The 13,881-nt window shown below is 35.1% G+C and overlaps 1 protein-coding gene across 2 annotated transcripts in view; it reads left to right on the forward strand.

Annotated features, from left to right (window-relative positions):
• LOC132399082 (dynein axonemal assembly factor 5-like) overlaps positions 1–13,881 on the forward strand; it is a 175,153-nt gene that overhangs the window by 143,519 nt on the left and 17,753 nt on the right. For both annotated transcript variants that reach the window (XM_059979036.1, XM_059979037.1), the window contains exons 11-12: positions 2,885–3,041; positions 9,746–9,937. In XM_059979036.1, coding sequence (XP_059835019.1) covers positions 2,885–3,041; positions 9,746–9,937 — 349 coding nt within the window. The remainder of the gene's footprint in view (positions 1–2,884; positions 3,042–9,745; positions 9,938–13,881) is intronic.

Below are 13,881 nucleotides of genomic sequence, written 5' to 3' on the forward strand. Positions count from 1 at the left end.
CAAACCATAAGGCATTTAAAGTAAAGCCTGAGTGTAGAAAACATTTTAAGTAGGGTTACGTTCAGATACCTAAACCACATTGAGATTTAATTAAATTCTTGGCATAGATAAAGCAATAAACACAGCTTTGTGAGCATGAAGCATTAGGCAGTTCAAATCTGCTTCTGTTAATTAAGATCATGCCTGACCTTTAACCACAATGCCACTCTTCTACATATCTCTTGATTCAAAGGATTCAAATCACATTTATCATCAAAGTATGTATGCAGTGTATAACTCTGAGATTTGTCTTCACCACAGACAGCCACAAAACAAAGAACTATGGAACCTGTTCAAAATGGGGGGGGAAACATCAAACCCACCCCTCCCAGCACAAAAATTGCACAAAAGGCAACCAAAAATAAGCGAAAACATAGGATATAAAACACATAATCAAAATGCATATTTCAATTCAGCTTCCTTAATTATCTAAAAATATATTGATTTCTTTCTTAGTATATTCAGTAACTGAGTCTACATGGGCCTCATAGATACTGAATCAAAAGACTCATTATGGTCTGGGTGAAGGAAATCTTTTTTCATCTCCTTTCTTAATGGTGGGTCCCTTATTTTGAGACACTCCAGCCAGGGAAAACATCAACTCTACATGAACTCCTTTGAGAAAGACAAGGATTGAGGAAACACTATTGCAAGAAAATCATCTGAGGGAAGTCTAGATTGGGCGCAGAATTTAGTAATCAGTGACCATTCTTTTAAACATTTCTTCCTCATATCTCATAATCATGGAACAAATACAGCACAGTAGGAGGCCATGGAGTGTAGTTTGTGAAAGTCGTCAATTAATTCAACACCATATTCTTCCTTCAATGGTTTGCCTTTCTTTTTACCTAATTCCCTCAATATATCAGATTTTGCAACCTACCAGGCAACACATTCCAGACAGCTCTGCATTTTCTCCGTTGCTTCTTCTCTTGGTCACCTGAAATCTGTGAACTTAACCTCCTATTACTGAAGGTTAACACCATCAGCTCACGCTCTGTCAGCTCAACCTTCAGTGATGTAATTTTTAAATGTTTGTATATTTAGTAATTAACATTCTAATATTTATGTAGCACCATAATAATCCACTATAATTTCATTTTTGCAAAGTTGCATCATAGGTTACTTAATTAATTCATAACCATGCTCTAAGTTGATATCGAACCAAATTTTGATAATTATAGCTGTGATGATCAATGTGAAAGATTTTAGGTTCACATAAAAGATATTCTGCAAATGCTGGAAATCCAGAGTAGCGAATACAAAATGGCTGGAGAATCACAGCAGTATCTGTGGAGAGCAATAAAGTCCTTCAGGCAAAAATAAAGGATTTTGGCAGAAACATCAACTCTATTCCTCTCCATAGCTGCTGTCTAACTTGTTGAGTTCCTCCAGCATTAACTATGACGTGAACTGTATTACTTTATGAATGTCACATATACAGTGAAATAGTTCTTTCATATTGTTCATACAGGTCAGATCATTACACAGTGCACAGAGATAGAACATGGTAAAACAATAATAATGCAAATGAAGTGTAACAGCTACAGAGAAAGGGCAGTGCAGGTAAAGAGTAAGGTGCAAGATCATAACAAAGTAGATTGTGAAGTCAAGAATCCAGCTGGGGACTATTTAAAAGTCTTATAACAGCAGGATAGAAGTTATCCCTGACCCTAGTTTTCAGGCTTTTGTATCTTCTGCCCAATGGAAGAGGGAAGAGAGAGACAATGTCTAGGATTTAACGCTGGCTGCTTTAATGAGGCAATGAGAAGTTAATGTAGTTTTCACTGTTTTATTTTGCTAACTACAACAGATCAGCTCTGTGTAATCGATCATTGTCTCAAGTTTAATTTTTCTTTGTTGTGCCTTCCAAATTCTTTTTGCAAATTATTTCTTCTTCTTAAGCCCATCACCCCTTAAGGGGCAAAGGCCTCCGACAGCAGCTCACTGGAGTCCTCTGTCCTGGGCCATTCCTTCAGTCTTTCAAAGTGTAACCCATCGAAAATCCTTCCTCTCCCAAGGATGAGGTCTTTGGAGCTTCTTTTGGTGTTCCTGTAGTGCTAGGTTTTTATGGGATGAGATTGTTAGTCCCATGCCAAAACCACCTCCTTTCACAGCACAGCTTGCAACCGTCCATGGTAGAGTTGCAAATTATATACTTAATGCTTTTCTGTATAAAATTGCCCCTTTTGTTTGCTGACCAAGCTTTATCTTCACTGTGAGTAGAATTGCAATCCTATAGGACCAAACCTGTGAAAAGAAAAGAATAAAAGAAACTTTAAAATATACAAGAATATTAACATAACTTTCAGTATATTTTTTAAATAGTATGCATTTTGGAAAGTGAAAATAAGTATGGTTGAGAAAGGGGTGTATCAGGCAAGGTATTTTACAATTGTAAGGGGCTATAATGATTCATTCTGACTGGCCAGGTCTAGCTCAAGGAGCCTCATCTTATCAGAATGTTTCTTTCACATGGTTTCACAATCTTTGTGACATTATTGCAACTTAAGTCTACCCTCTCCTATCAGATTCCCCCTTCTCCAGCCCTTTATCTCTTACACCAATCAACTTCCCAACTCTTTACTTCATCCCTGTCCCTCTCCCAGTTTCACCTATCACCGACCACATTGTCCTTCTTCCTCCCCACCCCCCACTTTCTTACTCTGAACTCATCTTTATTTTCCAGCCCTGAAAAATCAACAGTTTATTCTTTTGCATAGATGCAGCCTGGCCTGCTGAGTTCCTCCAGCATTTTGTGTGTGTAACTTTCATTTGTAGTTTGCAGGATTGTGTGAAAAATCAGATTGACTGCAATTTTCCTTTGCTTGCAATTATTCAATAGGCCCTTGGATTATATGAAGGCTTGATGCCAAAAGTGATTGCGGCCCTGGATGAAGATTCCAAAATGAGTCGGCTGCTGGCTTGTCGTGCCATTAGTGCCATTTTAAAAGTTTGTGGGGATCAGGTGGATCCTGAGAAGCTCAACAAATTGTATCCAGGTGGTGTATTTACCAGATTCAGAATCTTGCTCTCTTTTTGCACTGCTTATTTTGATATATATTTCTTATTGTGGAATACGTGGGTTTTCTCCAGGTACTCTGGTTTCCTCCCACCTACCAGTTGGTAAGTTAATTGGTCATTGAAATTGTTCTGTGATTCGGCTACGGTTAAAATTGGAGGTTGTTAGACAGTGCGGTCTGAAGGGCCAGAGGTACTATACCGTGCAGTATCTCGAGAGAATAAATAAATAAATAAAATTCATTGGGGAAGAAAAGACTTAATTTACTTAACTTTTTTCAATATAAGTTCAGTGAGACTGTATTTTATTCTGTTTCTTAAATTTTTAGGTAGTGATTTGTGACTTCTGTCAGACCAAATAGCTGTTACCCAAATGGCCATAAATGGGGATCCCCTGTATTCCTGGAAATAGACTTTTTTTTAAAAAAATAATTCAGATTAATTAGATCCTGGCTTTTTTTTTAATGAAGGAAACTATAATGGCTTGGGTAGTTTGCCCTATAAGTTGCATCTTTGAATATTGTCCCAAAAGTATACACATAGTGACCAGTTTATTTGCTATCTCTTGTACCATATAAAGTGGCCATTGGGTGTATGTTCATGTTTTCTGCTGCTGTAATCCATCCATTTCAATGTTCAATATGTGGTGCATTCAGAGATGTTATACTGCACACCACTGTTGTAATGCATTGTTATTTGAGTTATTGTCTCCTTCCCGACAGTTTGAACCAGTCTGGTCATGCATCTCTGATTTCTCATTAACATAGCATTTTTGCCCACAGAACTGCCGCTCACTGGATGATTTGTTTTGTTTCTCATACCATTCCCTGTAAACTCTAGAGACTGTAGTATGTTGTATGAAAATCCCAGGAGATCAACAGTTTCTGAGATGCTCAGATCACCCTGTCAAGCACCAACAATCATTCCACAGTCAAAGTCACTTAGATCTCATCTCTTCCCCATTCTGATATTTGGTCTGAATATCAACTGAACCTCTTGACTTTGTCAGCATGTTTTTATGTATTGGGTTGCTGCCATATGATTTACTGATTAGTTATTAGCAGATATACCTAATGAAGTGACCCCTGAATACATAAGGAAATTGGAACAGAATCAAGGCCCACTTCTGCCAAAGAACCGCGGGCTCAGGTACATTTTACCACTGGCGATACAGAACAGGAAACTGTGGCAACATCGACCATTTCTAAAGAAAAAGACCAACGAGAACTGCACAAATGTGAAGGAAGGAGCATGCGCAAATGAGAGCAACCAGAACTACAAATCCCAGTTACGATTGAAACCGAAAGTGGAAGTGAATCTGAGGTAGATTCAGATTCTCTGGAAAAATCAAACGAAGATGGAGGTAAATGTTTTTCTGGAAATATGGAAAAGACTTTGATGCAAAAAATGCATAAATTAGAAAAATTAAACACATTAAAAGTAATCAAAAAAAGATAAATATGGAGATTATGTTTGATAAAATGACAAAAAGACAGGAAAAAATGGAAAAGAGAATTATAGATTTGGAAACTACAACAGAAGACATGGTTGAAAGAATGAATAAAATGGAAGATGATATTACTGCCTGGACATCAGAAAGAAAACAATTTATGGAAAAAATTGATAAGCTTGAAAATTTTAGTAGACGAAACAATATTTAAATTGTTGGACTTAAAGAAGATATAGAAGGAGAAGATCCAATAAATTTTTTTCAAAAATGGATCCCTAAAAAATTGGAAATGCAAGGAGAAACTCTCATTGAAATTGAAAGGGCTCATAGAGCCTTAAGGCCAAGATCTCAAGCTGATCAAAATCCACGATCAATTTTGATAAAATGCTTAGGATACCAAGATAAAGAAAAGATCCTGAAGGTGGCTGCCCAATGTGCCAAAAAAGAGAAACGGGCCATTGATGATAGCAGGGAAGGCAGTTCTTTTTTATCCTGATATAAGTTATAACCTTTTGAAGAGAAAGAAGGAATTTAACCCAGCAACAAAAGTTTTATGGGAAAAGGGTTATAAATTTATAATGCGTCACCCAGCAACACTGATAATTTTTTTGGAGGAGGGAAAAAGAAGATTTTTTACCGATTATCGAGAAGTGGAGGAGTTCGCACAAAAACTTCCAACTACTCACTAATTACACATAGAGATTTCCAAGCGTAATGGATTAAAGATGAAGACAGAGACAGTGAATGGAAATGATGGACACTTAAGGATGATACAGGGGAGAAAAGCAAAATTTCAGAAATACTAATTGAGAGTAGTATTTTTTTCTTCTCATATATATACTTTTTTATGTTGCAGGGGGGCTGGGGAGCTTTGGATCGATTACTATGGGATTCACGTGTGTAATCATGGCAATTGCCATGACCCGTACAACAGAGGGGGGTAATGTTGTGTTCTTTTTTTTTCACAACATTAGTAGGGGGGTATTTTGTTTTTTTCTTTATACTCTATTTTTCTTCTATCTTTCTGCCTGGATGATCGGTGGGGACACACATAGCAACATGGAGAATTTTTAAAAGATTTCCCAAGATACCACAAAGGTTGAAAGATTAGGTATTATTATAGATTGGAGTAACAATTTAAAATAATGACTAATTTACTGAATTTTTAAAGTTTTAATGTTAATGGGCTTAATGGACTGGTGAAAAGAAAAAGAATTTTAACATACATTAAAAAAATGAAAACAGATATAGCTTTTTTACAAGAAACACATTTACAGACATAGAACATCAGAAATTAAAAAGACTGGGTTGGAAATGTTATTGCAGCTTCTTTTAATTCAAAGGCGAGAGGAGTTGCAATTTTGGTTAATAAAAATTTACCAATTAAAATACAAAACGTATTAATTGATTCAGTGGGGAGATAAGTAATTATACATTGTCAAATTTTTTCAGAACTATAGACTTATGAATATTTATGCACCAAATGAAAATGATGTAAAATTTATACAAGAGGTCTTTTTGAATTTGGCTAACGCACATGACAAAATATTAATAGGTGGAGATTTTAACTTTTGTCTAGATCCAGTTTTAGATAGATTAACAAAGGTTGTCACAAAATCAAAAGTAGCAAAATTAACTCTATCATTGATGAAAGACTTAAATTTGATTGATATATGGAGAAGAATTAATCCAAAAGAAAGAGATTATTCATTTTATTCAAATAGACATAAAACATATTCAAGGATAGATTTTTTCTTATTATCAACGAATATTCAAGATAGAGTGAAAAATATGGAATATAAAGCGAGAATATTGTCAGATCATTCTCCTTTGATAATGATAGATAAAGAGGAATCAATTTATAGATGGAGATTTAATTCAATATTACTAGAAAGTCAAGATTTTTGTGATTTTATGAAAAAGCAGATTCAGTTCTTTTTAGATACAAAGTCACATTCAGTTGATGATAAATTTATATTGTGGGAAGTAATGAAGGCATATTTGAGAGGTCAGATAATGTTATACTTCTAAAATTAAGAAGGAATATATGATAGAAATAGATCAATTGGAAAAAGAGATTACAAAATTAGAAAAAGAATCTCAGAGAAATATGACAGAAGAAAAATGAAGACAACTTATTAATAAGAAGTTACAATATAATACACTCCAGACATATCAAACAGAAAAAGCAATTATGAGAACTAAACAGAGATATTATGAACTAGGTGAAAGATCACATAAGGTCCTTGCATGGCAATTAAAAACAGACCAGACTTCTAAAACAATAAATGCAATTCAAACAAGAGTAAATAAAATTACTTATAAACCTTTAGAAATTAATGAAATTTTTAAGAATTTTTATTCTCAGTTGTATAAATCAGAATCACAAAATGATAATGTCAAGATAGAAAGGTTTTTATCACAAATAACTCTTCCAAAATTAAATACGGAAGAACAGAAGGGATTAGATATGCCTTTTACATTGAAAGAGGTTGAAGAAGCTCTAGGATCATTTCAAAGTAATTAATCTCCAGGAGAAGATGGTTTTCCGCCTGAATTTTATAAAAAGTTTAAAGATTTATTAATTCCTCCTTTTATGGAGTTAATACATCAAGCGGAAAGAACGCATAAACTTCCAGAATCTTTTTCGACTGTTATTTTAATAGTATTGCCAAAAAAAGATAGAGATCTTTTAAAGCCAGCATCATATAGACCTATTTCTTCATTAAACACTGATTATAAAATAATAGCAAAAATCTTATCTAACAGATTACCTAAATACTTATCAAAATTAATACATATGGATCAAACAGGATTTATTAAAAATAGACAATCGGCAGATAATGTAACTCAGTTATTTAGTATAATTCATTTGGTGCAAAAGAGGGAGGAAATGAGTGTGGCAGTTGCTTTAGATGCATTTGATAGATTGGAATGGGATTTTTTATTTAAGGTATTGGAAAAATATGGATTAGGAGTATCTTTTATAAAATGGATTAAAACCTTAAATACTAATCCCAAAGCTAAAGTAGAGACAAATGGTCAAATTTCAACACCATTTCAGTTAACGAGGTCAACTAGGCAAGGTTGTCCATTATCACCTGCTTTATTTGTGTTGGCAATAGAACCATTAGCTGAATTAATTAGAATGGACCCAGATATTAAGGGTTTCAGAGTTAATCAGGAAGAATACAAGATTAACTTATTTGCTGATGATGTTCTGCTTTATTTAACAAACCCATTGCACTTGTTGCGTAAATTATCCTATAAATTAGAAGAATATGGGAAAATATCAGGTTATGAAATAAATTGGGATAAAAGTGAAATTTTACCTCTTGCTAAAGGAGATTATAGTCAATGTCGATTAATAACTCAATTTAGATGGCCAGCAAATGCTATAAAATATTTAGGTATAAGAGTTGATAATGATATAAAGAACTTGTATAAATTAAATTACTTACCATTATTGAAAAAAATTCAAGAAAATCTTGATAAATGGATGATATTACCAATAACATTAGTAGGTAAAGTAAGTACCATAAAAATGAATATATTCCCATAGACTACAATACTTATTTCAATCACTACCAATACAACTACCCCATAAGTTTTTTCAAGAGTTAAGTAAATATGTGACGAAGTTTCTTTGGAAAGGTAAGATGTCAAGAATATCGTTGGAAAAATTGACATGGAAATTTGATCTAGGAGGGTTACAACTTCCAAATTTTAAGAATTATTATAAAGCAAATCAACTTAGATTTATTCCATCTTTTTTTGAGAAAGATAGACTGGCATGGATTAGAATAGAACTAGATAAAATAGGAGAAAATACACCTGAAGGTTTTATATATAAATGGGAATCTAAATGGATACGGGAAAAGAAAGAATCTCCTATATTAAAACATTTGATTGACTTATGGAATAAGATAAATGTTGATGATGAGACAAAGAAATCTTTATTAGCAAAGAGATCTTTAATTCAAAATAGACTTATTCCTTTTACAATGGATAATCAACTTTTATATACTTGGTTTCAAAAAGGGATTAGATATACAGGAGATTGTTTTGAAAGAGGTATATTAATGCCATTTGATCAATTAAAGAATAAATATAAAGTATCAAACAACACTTTTTTTGTTACTTCCAATTAAGGGCTTATTTAAGAGAAAATTAGGTCAAACAATGTTATTGCCGAAATCTAATGAAATATAAACTTTAATTCAAAAAGGAAAAACTAAAAAATTTATTTCTTGTATGTATAGCTTGATTCAAAAACAGGCAATTAAACAAGGAATCCATAAGTCAAGACAAAAATAGGAAAGTGACTTGAATATTAAAATTGAAGAAACAAATTGGTCAAGACTATGTCTTAATAGTATGACAAATACAATAAATGTCCGGTTAAGATTAGTGCAATATAAATTTTTTACATCAATTATATATTACACCACAAAAAATAAATAAATTAAATCCAAATTTATCCGATCAGTGTTTCCGATGTAACCAAGAAATCGGTGCTTTTTTACATTCTACTTGGTCTTGTTCTAAAATTCAACCTTTTTGGACAAATTTAAGAGTTTTATTGGAACAAATTATTGGAACACAACTTCCACATAATCCAATATTATTTTTATTAGGTGATATTGAAGGGATAAAATCGAAACCCAAATTGAATAAATATCAGAAAGAATTTATAAAAATTGCACTGGCAGTAGCCAAAAAGGCTATTGCAGTTACTTGGAAATCGGATGCATACTTAAGTATAGACCGTTGGAAGAATGAAATTTCCAGCTGTATTCCACTTGAAAAAATTACTTATAATTTAAGAGATAAATATGAAACATTTTTGAAAATTTGGCGCCCTTATTTATAAACGACAGGATTAAATATATAGGTGCTCCGAAGATAAAATAATTGGTTATTTGGGGAAAGAAATAAATATATATACTAAAGTTATTATGAACTCCATGGAGCATGTGGGGATCTTCCAATATCCAGGCACTCTTTCTTTCTTCTTTTTCTATAGGGATGTTAATGGGGAGGGACTAAGGGGAGGGGGGAAGGGTATATTTTATATGTTTTGTTTTTCTTTCTGTAATTATTTGAAAACTCAATAAAAAAAAGTTTTAAAAAATACATAAGGAAATTCTGGATTAGTTCCTTTTATTAAAATTGCTGAAGTTTGTGGCATCATAGCATCACTAGTAATGATTAATTTTCTTTATTTTTAATTAGAGCTGCTGAAACGGTTGGATGATTGTTTGGATGAAGTACGTATCGCAGCTGCCAAAGCTTTGAGTGTTTGGTTCCAATGTTGTGGGAATGATTACGACAGATCATTTTTCAAGAGTCACATTGAATTCCTTTACCGTGCACTATTGGTTCATCTGGATGATCCAGAGAGTGAGATCCAAAAAGTATTTCTTGGTAAGAACTTATAATACAGTTCTTTAATTTTTCTTTCCATTCAGTCTGCACTGAGATATTTATAACAGTTTAAATTGAATAGACAGTAGATTATGCTATATGCTTATCCCCCGCTCTACATGCTTTATTCTTATGATTATGAGGCTAAGCACAGCTCCAATGCCATATTTGTTTGCTAGCAACACCACTGTCATTGGCCAAATCAGGGTTAGTGATGAATCAGAAGATAGGAGGGCGACTGAAAATGTGGCTGAGTGATACCACAACCACAGCCCCTCACTCAATGTCAGTAAGAGTATTGACTTCAGGAGGAGGAAACCAGTCCTCTTCGGGGCATCAGAGGTGGAGAGGGTCAATCAGCAACTTTAAATTCCTCGCTGTGTAATTCCAGAGGATCTGCTCTGGGCTGAGCACAGAAATGCCATTATGAAGAAAGCACAGCAGCGCCTCTACTTTCCTAAAAGCTTGCAAAAGATTCAGCATGTTATGTAAAATTTGTCAAACTTCTATGGATGTTGGTGGAGAAAATATAGACCAGTTGCATCATGGCCTGGTATGGAAACATCAATGCTCTTGAATGGAAAAGCCTACCAAAAGTAGTGATTTATGCCCAGTCTGTCACGAGTAAAGTCAGCCCCAGCATTGAGTGCATCTACATAGTGCACTGTTGCAGGATAGCAGCATCCATCATCAAGGACCCCACCATCCAGGCCATACTCCCTTCTTGCTGCTGCCATCAAGAAGGAATTACAGGAGTCTCAGGACCCACATCACCAGGTTCAGAAACAGTTATTCCTCTTCAACCACCAGGCTCTTGAACAGAGAGGATAACTTCACTCAAGTTCACTCACCCCATCACTGAACTGTTCCCACAATCTATGGCTCACTTTCAAGGACTCTTCATCTCGCGTTCTCAATATTTATTTATTTATTTGTTTGCTTATTTCTTGATTTTTGTATTTGCACAGTTTGTTGTCTTGTGTCACTTTTTTTTTTGTCCGTCCTGTTGTCCTTCATTGATGCTATTGTGTTTCCTGTATATACTGTGAATGACTGCAAGAAGATGAACATCAGGTTGTACATGGTGACTTGTACTTACTTTGATAATAAATTTACTCAGAACGTTTGAACATTGAGGATGATATGATTTGTCCTATTGTAGCGTGCTTGTATTATTTTGCATTGATGAATATTTTAGCACCTGCTCAGGACTTACAGGTTGCCTGTTGTTGCTCACCATGGTGTCCAAAGTCAGCCGGTACAAGATCTCTGAAATATGTGAGAAATAGGACATTACTATTACGCTGCAAGTTTCAATATAAAATAAAACATCCAAAGGAAAGATAAAGGAGGCTGATGAACAAAAGGGAAGCTTCTGGAAGATAAAGCTACTGGAAGCTTTAGAGAGGGTTCAGAGAAGAGTTACCTTGATCTACCTGGATTAGAGAATGTGTCTTTTGAGGATAGGTTGAGGAGCTAGGACTTTGCAGTTTGGAGCGAAGGAGGATGAGGGGTGACTTAATAGAGGTGTACAAGATGATAAAAGGCATAAATCAATTGGATAGATGGTTTTCCCCAGGGTAGAAATGGTAATACCAGGGGCATAATTTTAAGGTGATTAAGGAAAGTACAAGGGAAATGTCAGAGGTAAGTTTTTACACAGAGAGTGGTGGCTGAGATGAACTGTCTGCCAGGGGCAGTGGTAGAAGCAGATACATCAGGGGCATTTAAGAGACTCTTAGATAGGAACATGGATGATAGAAAAATGGAGAGCTAAGGAATAGGGAAGGGTTCAATTGATCTTAGAGGATGTTAAATGGTTGGCACAACAATGTGGGCTGAATGGCCTTTAATGTTCTGTGTTCTATTATTAAATCAAATTATTTTAAAACAAAAGCTAATTGAAGAAAGAATCAAGGAAATTCTATTGGTCTAGAACAGGGTTTCCCAGCCTGGGGTCCATGGATCCCTTGGTTAATGGTGGGAGTCCATGGCATAAAAAAGGTTAGAGACATTCTTTTATTGCAATTAACTAGAACAATCTTTCTGGTGGACTCAAAGAAGTAATTTTATTTGGATATTCATCTATGCACCTTAAAATATCATCTATCGCCATGTGCCCCCCCCCCCCCAAGCCATTGGACTACCAACCTACTGACTTCTGCTGTGCCTATTGTCTTGTTTATTATTTATTGTAATGCCTGCACTGTTCTGTGTGCTTTATGCAGTCCTGGGTAGATCTGTAGTCTAGTGTAGTTTTTGTACTGTTTTGTGTAGCACCATGGTCCTGAAAAACGTTGTCTCATTTTTACTGTGTACTGTACCAGCAGTTATGGTCAAAATGACAATAAAAAGTAACTTCAAAGAGCAAACACCAACACCAGCATTTTGTGTGTGTTGTATAAAAAGTGACTTAACGACTTGTGTCACTAAACTTTAGCAAAGCCTTGTGAGACAGACGTGTGTGTGTGTGTGTGTGTGTGTGTGTGTGTGTGTGTGTGTTATGTTAAACTGGGAGAGAAGGTGGTAATGAGCTGCCAATTTGAACCCTTGCAGCTGTGCTGATGAAAGTACTGCCACAATATTAGAGATCTGCAATGTTTTTCTCATTATCTACTAGTACTTTTAATTGGAAATACTGATGTACTGTGTGAAGCAATGCATTATTATTGAAATCTTTATTCATTTATTTATTTTATTTATTGAGATACAGTATGGAACAGGCCTTTCTGGCCCTTTGAGCTCTGCCACCCAGAAATCCCACGATTTAATCCTAGACTAATCATGGGATAATTTAATCTACCAACCGGAATGTCTTTGGACTGTGGGAGGAAACCGGAGCACCCTGAGGAAACCACAGGGTCATGGGGAGAATGTACAAACTCCTTACAGGCAGCAGTGGGAATTGGTCCTGGTACTGTTAAGCATTGTGCTAGCCACTACGTGACCGTATATCTTCTGAGTATTTTGCGCCAGCTTCATTGGAGGGTAAAAAGTAATAATTCTTGAGGCTGTGTAAATACAGAGCTATATAAATCTGAAGTCTTTTTGGTGAAAAGTATTATTCCTTGTTTAGTGAAGTTACTATTGTGTGTCTTACTTAATTTACAAGGATTAAAGATTTATAAGGATGTTGGCTGGATTGGGGAGCATACCTTATGAGAATAGGTTGAGTGAACTTGACTTTTTCTCCTTGGAGCAACAAAGTATGAGAGATGACCTGATAGAGGTGTACAAGATGATGAGAGGCTTTGATCATGTGGATAATCAGAGGCTTTTTCCCAGGGCTGAAATGGCTAGCACAAGAGGGCACAATTTTAAGGTGCTTGGAAGTAGGTACAGAGGAAATGTCAGGGGTAGGTTTTTTATGCAGAGAGTGGTGAGTGCGTGGAATGGGCTGCCAGCAATGGTGGTGGAGGCGAATATGATAGGGTTCTCTAAGAGACTCCTGGATAGGTACATGGAGCTTAGAAAAATAGATGGCTATGGGTAATCCTAGGTCATTTCTAAGGTAAGGACATGTTCGGCACAGCTTTGTGGGCTGAAGTAGGTTTTCTATGTTTCTATGTTTTGATTTATCGAGATAATATTTTCAATTTCAGTTTCATGCAATTGCATGCAATGTTTTTAAAGTACATCGACAATGTAATCAAAATCAAGTTTTGGAGAACAAGCTTTATTGCTAAAATATGAATGAAGATATAGGCTGAAGTTTTACTTTTTGTTCTCAGGATCTTCTATCACAGAGATGATCAGCAGTTGTTTACATGCCCGAATACCCCTTTAGCAGCATGGCTAGGCCATTTAAGTGGGAAATTAATCATGTCAGCCAGACAGGATGAAGATTTTGTTTCTTGAAAAGGGCTGTCATTGAATTGTATCTAATTTCTAACCCCAACTTTCATAGTTGATCATAAACTTCTGTTAACTATGAATAGTTAACT

This window comes from Hypanus sabinus, chromosome 9, assembly GCF_030144855.1.
Source record: "Hypanus sabinus isolate sHypSab1 chromosome 9, sHypSab1.hap1, whole genome shotgun sequence".
In the NCBI taxonomy this organism is placed as follows: Eukaryota; Metazoa; Chordata; class Chondrichthyes; order Myliobatiformes; family Dasyatidae; genus Hypanus; species Hypanus sabinus.